The sequence below is a fragment of the Microplitis demolitor genome, chromosome 1 (assembly GCF_026212275.2).
Source record: "Microplitis demolitor isolate Queensland-Clemson2020A chromosome 1, iyMicDemo2.1a, whole genome shotgun sequence".
Taxonomy (NCBI): Eukaryota; Metazoa; Arthropoda; class Insecta; order Hymenoptera; family Braconidae; genus Microplitis; species Microplitis demolitor.
The window spans coordinates 20865000-20875112 of record NC_068545.1 but is presented as its reverse complement, the minus strand read 5'-3'; the positions used below and the strand labels follow the sequence as shown (position 1 = coordinate 20875112).

General features: G+C 29.2%; 2 protein-coding genes across 3 annotated transcripts; both read left to right on the top strand.

Moving 5' to 3' along the window:
* The first annotated feature begins 251 nt into the window (after window positions 1–251).
* LOC103571214 (protein OPI10 homolog) lies at window positions 252–1554 on the top strand. Its single transcript, XM_008549287.3, has 3 exons — window positions 252–660; window positions 742–871; window positions 942–1554. The coding sequence occupies exons 1-3, from the start codon at window positions 631–633 to the stop codon at window positions 1370–1372; spliced, it is 591 nt and encodes a 196-aa protein (XP_008547509.1). The 5' UTR covers window positions 252–630; the 3' UTR covers window positions 1373–1554.
* An 811-nt stretch (window positions 1555–2365) lies between these two features.
* On the top strand, window positions 2366–9938 carry LOC103571216 (myotubularin-related protein 4). Of its 2 annotated transcripts, none has more exons than XM_008549288.2 (15): window positions 2366–2718; window positions 3883–3904; window positions 4058–4244; window positions 4702–4791; window positions 4885–5206; window positions 5422–5608; window positions 5679–6458; window positions 6549–6734; window positions 6822–6986; window positions 7085–7332; window positions 7405–7647; window positions 7760–8057; window positions 8232–8339; window positions 8472–8656; window positions 8758–9938. In XM_008549288.2, exons 5-15 carry the CDS (start codon window positions 4899–4901, stop codon window positions 9122–9124), a joined length of 3075 nt encoding a protein of 1024 aa, XP_008547510.1. In that variant the 5' UTR covers window positions 2366–2718; window positions 3883–3904; window positions 4058–4244; window positions 4702–4791; window positions 4885–4898; the 3' UTR covers window positions 9125–9938. The 2 variants fall into 2 exon arrangements, with proteins under 2 accessions (XP_008547510.1, XP_008547519.1); XM_008549297.3 differs by having other exon boundaries at window positions 8733–8850.
* Window positions 9939–10113: the final 175 nt, after the last annotated feature.

The window sequence follows — 10113 nt, the reverse complement described above, 5'->3', positions numbered from 1 at the left end:
CGACTTTATTTTATTTTTTAAATATTTTATTGACAAACACGTTGGAGTTTTTGATGCGTTCATATTTATATATACTCCAAATTACGTGAATGTTTTATCAACAAAGAAAAGTTTTATACTTACGACACAACTATATGTATTTTTAAAATTCCCGGTTATTTTTGAATTTAAAAAACTTCAAACTAGCGCCATCTTGCTTTTTATTGTGACAGCAAAATTAAACTAAAAAATATTTAACAAAATAAATTTAAATAATTAGTAATTATTTATTTAAAAATTATTATTATATTATATGACCTTTTAATTTTCATTTAAAATTATTTATCAATTTTAAAAAGTGGAATCCGCAAGGCGCGATTTGAGCGACGCCAATTTAATAAAAATTTTGATGGGTTAAAACAATCGTAACAAATTTTTCATTGTAAACTGATCTCTGCATTTACATTGTGGTTATGATTTGTTATAAATATATATTTTATAAATAATTATTGTATTCATTATCTACTGTCTGATTCAAAAACGTCCGAAAATATAAACAAGAAAGTGCGCCCTGGATTATTCATCACAATATTTTCTAGCTGACTGATTATGTTCTAAGAATAATAAAATAATTGAATATTTTAGAATACAATGTTGGGTATAATTGTGTCCGGTCGTCTGGTAATAAACAGTTGATTTAAATTTATTATATACATTACTTGAAATATAAATTAGTAATTAAACAATTAAATTAATTTTCAGGTACAGACAGATTTCCAGCAAATAAGTGATAACCAATTTTTGATAAATGTACCAGATGCGGACAATGTCAATCATATTGTTATTTTTCTTACAGGTACAATACCTCTTCCTGAGGGAATGGGTGGCGCAGGTATTGATTAATAATTAATTAATAAATTAACAATAATATTTTTTTACTTAATAAATACATTAAATTCTAGTGTATTTCAGTTGGCCGGATCCAAACGCGCCCCCGAACTGGCAATTTTTAGGTTACATTTCCAATTCAAAACCATCAGCGATATTCCGTATATCTGATTTGAAAAAAAATCACGAGTTTGAAAACAGCAATGTAGGAATATTCGGTGCTAAAATATCACACTCTGCACAAATAGGAATATCCGTCGAGCCGCTGTCTGTTATTGAACCCCAAGCAGCGCTCGTTGCCTCCACCACCACTGAATCACACGTTAAATTTGCCCAAAAGATGATAATAAATTTCTTGAACTACGTGTCGAGTTTCTCAGTGACTCAGTCCCAGATGGTTCCAAACCCGACTGAAAATTTCGTACCACTGTCATCGGTGCAGAGCTGGTATGAGACGTTTGAGCGGCGACTGCAACAAAATCCAAACTTTTGGAAACAATTGTGATGGTTAGACACTAAAATCAATCAACATTCATACCATTTAGCACGATTTTGTATTCTTATACTTTTAAATACCATCAATCTTAATTAATAACTATACTAATAATATATACTATCACTTTTTTTTAATTTCTAGATTTAAATAACTTGAAATTATAATTCAATAAACAAAATCACATTCTTCTACTTACATTTATATTATTTAATAATAATAATAATTTCAATAAAAAATTCGAGTAAATATAATTATTTATGATTGACTACTAAAAATAAATATGTGAGCATATGTTTTAATAAAATTTTATGAGTGAATGTTGCAGACTTGATACAGTTTATAAATTTTAAATAATTAATTGAAATAATGAAATTTAAAAAAACGCGCGTACTAATTTTTCATTTATCTAAAAGCGCATTATTTAAATTTTATTTCTTCATCCTATAGTTTAAAAAATTGACACTTATTAGTTACATTCACACTCATAAAATCTTAAAGTTTTTAGTCGATGTAGACTTGAGACAGTTTATAAATTTTAAATAAATAAATTTAAATAATAAAATTAAAAAAAATGCGCGCGCTTATTTTTCAATTATCTAAATATGCATTTTTTATTTTCACTCTACTTACATTCCATGTACTCTAGGTTTTATTTACTTATTCAAAAATTTAAAAAAATGCTGTCAGCTACAACACTAGTAAAAAAAATATCATATAATTTTTTATTCATGATAAATTCAAATTATTCTACATTTTAATTAAAAATTACATAAATTTGCTGATAAAAAAAAAATTATCTGATAAAAAAAAATTTGCGATAAAATAATAAAAAAAAGGTCAATACTCAACCGTAAAAAATGCTAAAAATTTCGTAATTTCAATTCAAAAATAAAAAAAAAATAATTAATAAATAAAATGAATAAAATTTAATAAAAAAATTTTTATTTAAAAAAAAAAAAAAAAAAAAAAAAAACTATTAGTATCAGATTATGCTGCGGTTTACCACTGTGGTATCAAAGTAACAAATGTTTACATACTTATATGAATACGTTAGTTTTTAAATTACCGGTACAATAAATAATAAAACTTAAAATAAAACATTAAGGCAAGTGTTCAACGACCAACGCGAACAAGAAGTAAGTTAAGTCCATAAGCAGACAGTACACAACAACTTGGATGCCCGAGCGTGTAATCTAATGTCATATATTACATATTGTCTTAACACGCCTAATCACCAGACGATCAATCTAAAATAAAATAATTATCGGTGATAGTGCAAGGAGTATAGTTACTAATAAATAATTGCACCATTTAATTATGAAAGTGTCACCATTAAAACGTCTGTCAATCAATAAGTGAGTACCTTCCACTCCATTTACTATAAATATCCATTTAAATATTTTACCACACCAGCTCTAAAATCCTTTATGTCATTTAGTTCCTTCCAGGATCATTCTGTATTGAAAAAAAATTAATTACTAATTACATTCAATATTTTCATTTATACATACTATAAATCGAATAAATGAAATTTTCTGTATAAATATATAAATATATATTTTTGTCAACACTTAAAGAATAATATGTAATTAAGTAATTAAACAAAATAGTTAATGTTAGTGTTGATGATAATTATCGTGATACGAGTACGCCTTGATGTACTTTGACTGGCTTTGACACATACTCCATTTACATTTTGCCATGTGTGTGGTTCAGTTTAAGACCTACCAAGTTAAGACGTCTAGTCTAGTGAATTTAATGTAGTGTAGTAATGTTTTCTTGCTGAATGCCGTGTGACGTAGTATGTCTCTTTAAAAGTATGTAATAAAATAAAATATATATGTCTGTATATCAGTATTAACATGTACATACATACGTAACATAGTACATGACACTAATACATAAATATATATATGTAGACATGTATGTAAGCATGTGTATATTATATGTATTATTGCAAGTCGTGATCAAGTACATTTGCGCGCGCGTCTCGTCTGCAATTGTCTTGCTGTTCATTGTTGCAAATTATCATTTAAAAAGATAATTGTTTCTTATTATTACTATTTTTATAGTATATAAGATATGTATTTATTATTATAACGGTTTGATATTTTATCTTGTAAAAAATCCAGTGTAAACTTTCATTGACGTTTTTTTTTTGCTTTAGTTTATGTGTAAATATATATTTATATATATGTGTGTGTTTTGTTGTTTTACTGGTTGTAGATAAGTAAATTGATGTGGTAAATTTATATATATGTAGGTTTATATATAACATTGATGAAAAATTTGCAAATATATATTTCGCGTACGAGATGGTATTTTTGTTAATTTACATCTTGCGGCCGCAATGAAAACGACTTGTTTCGTCATTGATGTGAAAGACACGATAATTATCACGTACAATTTATATAGTACGTTACGATTATTGTTTATAGCTCTGTGAATTCTTTATAAATTTACTTTTATTATTTTTATTGCTTTTATATTAATTTATTTTATTTTTATTTTTTTTTTAGAGTCATCAGTGGGATTTTTAGAGTGAAGAAAAAATTTTAATAAACTTTAGAAAAAAAAAAAATATATATATATATATATATATATATATATATATATATATATATAAGTATATATATATATTGTTATATAAAAAAAAAGATAAATAAAGTTTTATAAAAAATGAAATGTTTAAAGAAATGACGAGTTGGAAGTGTGTGTAAAGAGAATGGCCTCCGTCGTAGACCTTGTTTGAAGTTTAGTACGACTGCAACGACGACGTATTTTGAATATTGTCAAAATTACGATATAAGTGTGTGTATTTTACCAAGTCATCGATAAACAATAAATATAAAAAAGAAGAAAATAAAAAAATAAAATTACGGTGTGTCTGCATGACGATTTTAATAAGCAAATAATTATTTTAATGACAATGATCACGAGGATAAACAATTGCCGTGATCAACAATTTTTCTTATTGATTAATAGTGTTTTTTTTTATGGATATAAACTTTGAGCAGCTAATTATTTAAAAACTGATCTGTGTATTATTTATGCGCGTTGACGGGCCAGTTGACGATTAAGATTAATTTGACATTTCGATGCAATCTTTTTTTTTTAGTAATAAATTTTTTTATCTTGTAATTTGTGTTTCTTTTATTGACTGAACAGAATTATCGACTGACATTCAAAAGTAGTATGAGTTATTGAGTAAAGTTAAGATTATTTAATAATTTAAGGTATAGGTTATAAAAAAATAATTAGAAAGTTATGACATTGATTGTTTTTTTTTTTTTTTATATTTAAAGTTTTTAATGTAAACTAACAAATGTTTGTTGCAGAGTTAAAAGTGGAACTGGCGTGACTCTAGAAGATTGTCTAGACAATTCTGAACGTTCAGTGAAAGTCTTGAAATAATACGACTTATTTTGGTACATAAATTATTTATTTATTGAAAAATAATAATTAGTGATGATGAATGTCGGCTGTATTATTGATGATAAATATGAATTATTAAATTATAGATTGTTGGTAAATTATGGAGACATCAGAAGAACCATCAAGTCTGCAGTCTATTTGTCATATTAGAGCTTCAGAGCTTTTCCCAAAACACGCTCACTATGAAACTGACGATTCATCACTGAGTGTACCATTTACACCTTTGAGCGGTGAATTCGTCGTGGCATTGGGACGCACTGCCGATGGCACATTGGCTCTCTCTAATTACAGGTTGTACTTACAATTGAGCCAGACGTGTTACAATATACCGCTAGGTCTTATTGAACAGCTAGAAGTTAAAGAAATATTTTTTTTACACATAAGCTGTAAAGACGCACGCTCAGTCAGGTACTCATCTTTATTTTAATACACCAACATGTACTCAGAATAAAAGTATTTCTTGCTGAAGAAATTTTTTGAATTATGAATTTGAATTAAAAAATTTCCTCGGGACGAAAAATCCTTTTATTCTGTGTATATTTATATATATATATATATATATATATATATATATATATATATATATATATATATATCAGTATTTTATTATAATTATTTTCCAGCTGCGCATTCTCTACAAATGAACACTGCTTAGAGTGGTTCAAACGGCTTCATAAAGTTACTTATTCGAGAAAAAGTATTGAAGAAATATTTTGCTTTGCGTATTACGCATGGTCAGTTGAAGAAGGGAGAGACTATCTCCGGCTTGGAAAAGATAATAATTCATATATTGCATCATTTAATTCGGAAGTAAGATTTTAAATATGAATTTCATCAACCAAAAAGTACTAGAGCATGATTAATATAATAACTGTTGCAGGTTGAACGATTGAAATTTAATTTACACGGTACCTGGCGTATAACCCAAATAAATAAAGATTACCAAATTTGTTCCTCGTATCCACCAGAGCTGCTGGTCCCAGCATGCATTTCTGACAAGCAACTGGAGCTTGTAGCTAAATTTCGAAGCTCGAGGCGAATTCCAGCAGTGATATGGCGTAATGTTAATAATGGCGCCGTGATAGCTAGGAGCAGTCAGCCAGAAGTTGGCTGGCTCGGTTGGCGGGAACCAGAGGACGAGGCATTACTAAAAGCACTGTCAGATGCATGCTCGTACGACCGCGGTGAGTCGACCATGATGGACTCACCGCTGAGTTATCCAGACTCGAGTGAAGACACCCCGAGTAGTATTGCCAGTAGCAATAATGCTAAAAAAGTCCTGATAGTTGACGCAAGATCTTACACAACAGCTGTTGCTAATCGCGCACGTGGTGGTGGCTGTGAGTGCCCTGAGTATTATCCAAATTGCGACATACAATTTATGAATCTTCCAAATATACATTCGATAAGAAAAAGTTTTCATGCGGTGAGACAACTTTGTGCCTCGGATGCTGATCAACCGAATTGGCTGAGCTTACTAGAAGGTACCAGATGGTTACAGCACATGTCGGGACTTTTACGTGCTGCTGTAACTGTCGCCTCGGCTATTGAGAGAGACGGTCGTCCGGTGCTTGTGCACTGCAGTGATGGCTGGGACAGGACACCTCAAATAGTCGCACTAGCCCAAATATTATTAGATCCATATTATCGAACAATGGAAGTAAGTTTCATAAATAAATAATTAACAGACGTGATCTCACTGAAAAAGTTCCATTGATTTGTAATTTTATTTTAAATTTATTAACTACAGGGTTTTCAAATACTTTGTGAGAGAGAATGGTTAGACTTTGGCCACAAATTTGCCGATCGCTGTGGCCAAATAGTCGGCTGTGAAGACCCCAATGAAAGATGTCCAGTATTTCTTCAGTGGCTTGACTGCGTGCATCAATTAATTGAACAATTCCCGTGTTGTTTTCAAATGTCCTCAGCATATATCGTATGTGTATTATACTTATCAGCATTAAAAAAAAAAATATTGTTATCTATAGTCTTGAATAAATATTATTATTGTTATAAATCACAGGTAAAACTTGCGCAGCATACGTACTCCCAACTTTTTGGTACATTTTTATGTAATACACGTCAAGAAAGACTCCAACTACGGATAAAAGATCGTACATTTTCAGTATGGCGTTTTCTAAACTACAATTCATATATAAATCATTTATACACACCGTTAAAAAACCAGGCAAGTTGGATAGCTGTTACATAATAATTTTATTTTTATTTTTTTTCCGACAATTTATGTAGGTACGGTAGATAAATAATAATAGATTATTGATTCAGGTATTATGGCCGAAGTGTAACGTACGTGACCTTGTACTATGGTCAGAAGTGTACCTCGGTTCCATGGAGATGTCACCTAAACCAGACAAACAGAGAGTTTCTCTGATTGACATTGAGGGCGCGGATAATGAGAAGCCGCAACATGGACAAATGACTAAAACACGTTCTTACGGTGATCTTATTCACACACAAGATCATGTGTCATATCTACACCGCAGACTGAGCGATCCCAGTATTTCTATTGAAAAGTAAATACATATATATTTTTTTAATATATTTTATTTATCAGTAAATAAAATAAACATTAAATTTGTCATTAGAAAATTTGATTCTCTGAATATGGACAATGTTTCGGATAAGACTGAAGGCGAGAGTACTGATGAGGAAAAGATTCAAGGCATTTGTGAGCAGTCATTAGAATGCGACCTTATTAAAAATAAACATAACGCTAATGAGATGTCAAATGACGTACCGGGTAATCCATCAGTTGACAGTTCCACAGACACTCTGATACCCAGCAGTGAACCGGGTTTATTAATTCCCATAGACGCCCAAAAAGATCTGTACGTATTTGCTCCAACATTATTTTCCCCGGCATTTATTTCAATTAATTTGTTGACTTGCGCAAAGTAAACAAGTAATAAAAGTTAATTAAATAAAATGACTTGTTTTTAGGCGGCAAGAGAATTCATTATCTACCGAAAACGGAGTTACACCCTGGTTAGAAAGTAGCGCACCGGCTACTGACAGAGCACCATGTACGTGCAGTCGTTTTAATCAAGAAGACATAAGCGAAGCCAGTGAAACAAGTATTCCTTTAAATTCAAGAACACCCAGCAGTATATGCCCCGCATCCCCAACACATCAGGATATTATCCTTGATAATCCTGATAGTCTAGACGACGTTGACGGCCTTCCTATTACTCATTGTGATGTACAATTGCGCGTACAACAAATTATCGTTGAACACAAGGTGCTTGCATACTATTAATATTTATAACTTGCAATTATTATTATTATTATTATTATTATTATTTTTATTACTCGGTTATATCATTTAATATGTTCTGTTACTTATAATTTTTATTAACGATATTACTGTTGACTCATGGATTAACTCTGTAATTTTATTCAACTTGACATGTAGGTAAAGGAAGAAGCCTTGAGAAAAGAATTACATACAACACGTTTAGCTCTTATTAAACAAGTCTGTAATAATCATAACAACACAGATAATGATCGAGTTGATGATATAGTAAGTAATTATTACTTCATTTAATTGAATATCAATATTACTATTGCTAATAATTAAAAATTTTATTGAATGTTTCATTAAAAAATAATAATAAATTTTTGATTATTAATAAAAAATAATAAAATTATTCAGGGATCGCTACCGGATTCAGTTGGCAGTGCAGGAGATCATGGAGAATCTCTGCCCTCGGATATGTCTTGGGAAGCAGTAGAGGAACTTGGACCAGCGCCAACACTCTGGGTACCTGACCATGCAGTAAATCGATGCATGGGCTGCGATACTGAATTTTGGCTGGGCAGACGCAAACATCATTGCAGGTATTTTAGTAATCTTATAAATATATTTGATGTTTATTGTAAATTGTTTGTAAATGACTGCTTTATACTTTTAAAGAATGATAATGTCTATTAAATCATAGGGGTTGCGGTAAAATATTTTGCGCCGATTGTTCGGAAAATTCAACTCCACTTCCAAGTGAACAGCTTTACACACCAGTACGGGTATGCAGTGAGTGTTTTTCACGGCTACATCATCATCATCATCATAACACAAATTCATGTCAATGCAATACGTTACGTCATCCAACTGTAGCAAGTAAGCACATGGATAACAATGATTTTGTTGATACGACACCATCTAATTCCGAACTAACTTTTGTCGGTACAAAATCAAAGCTCACTAATAATATAAATAAGGAAACCGGATGTGCTGAAACGTCATTAGCAATAAATTACCAAAAAAATCAAACCACTAGTTCGGTAGCAAGTGGTCAGGTTGTCAATTAATGCAACAGCAAAATGATAGAAATAAATGATGATTATTTATGTGATTTTATTTGGATTCAAAATTAATATAAATATAAATATATATTTAATTAAATTATTTATTATAAAAAAAAAAATTGAAGCCAGTGAAAATTTTAAATTAAATTAAATTTTAAAAAATTAGGCTAGATTCCACTCGACGCATTCTATTCATTTATCATCAGATTAATGTAAAAAAAAAAATCAATAAATAAACAAATAAATGACACATAGTTGCAGCTTGTGTACATGTACACATATATTTAATATATATATATATATATATATATATATATATATATATATATATGGACACATATAACAAGAAGGATAAATAATGATGTATTAAGATCGTATTATCGGTCAAATATTTATTACTAGGATAATAATAATGATAATGATATTTTTACGACAATGCATATAGAATTGGTGTTTATTAGACGACATCGTAATGGAGAATAAATATAATTAAATAAATATATGTAGATTTAGTATATATACATATACTTTAAAAAAAAGAAAATAAATAAATGTACATATGTATTTTGAATTGAATACTTGCATGTCTCTGTAAGAAAAAAAAAATGAGAAATGTGGAAAATGATACATGTATGTATCAATATATTTTCTTCTCTTGTCAAGCGGTGAAATCCAATATGTTGTGATGCATTTCAATGCATATTTAATATATATATATATATATATATATATATGTATACATATGTGTGTATGTATGTATGTGTATATTTATATATAGTTAGGCTGTGATGGATATCATTTTCGGGCACGAACTAACGGCGGGATTTGTATAGTAATTTAATTAGTTTAATTATTAGTTATTATTATTATTATTATTATTATTATTATTATTATTATTATTATTATTATTATTAATTAATTAATTAATTAATTAATAAATAATATTATTAATGAAAAAAAATTCAATTGAATATTGACTTAAAACAAAGGAA

What these genes read in the sequence shown, in the direction of transcription:
- LOC103571216 (XM_008549288.2), top strand. Translation starts at nt 4,899, where the DNA reads ATGGAGACATCAGAAGAACCATCAAGTCTGCAGTCTATTTGTCATATT. An exon ending in ATAGACGCCCAAAAAGATCT is followed by an intron (nt 7,648 to 7,759) that starts GTACGTATTTGC and finishes ACTTGTTTTTAG; the next exon opens with GCGGCAAGAGAATTCATTAT. An exon ending in ATGATCGAGTTGATGATATA is followed by an intron (nt 8,340 to 8,471) that starts GTAAGTAATTAT and finishes AAAATTATTCAG; the next exon opens with GGATCGCTACCGGATTCAGT.
- LOC103571214 (XM_008549287.3), top strand. Translation starts at nt 631, where the DNA reads ATGTTGGGTATAATTGTGTCCGGTCGTCTG. An exon ending in TAATTGTGTCCGGTCGTCTG is followed by an intron (nt 661 to 741) that starts GTAATAAACAGT and finishes ATTAATTTTCAG; the next exon opens with GTACAGACAGATTTCCAGCA. An exon ending in TGAGGGAATGGGTGGCGCAG is followed by an intron (nt 872 to 941) that starts GTATTGATTAAT and finishes ATTAAATTCTAG; the next exon opens with TGTATTTCAGTTGGCCGGAT.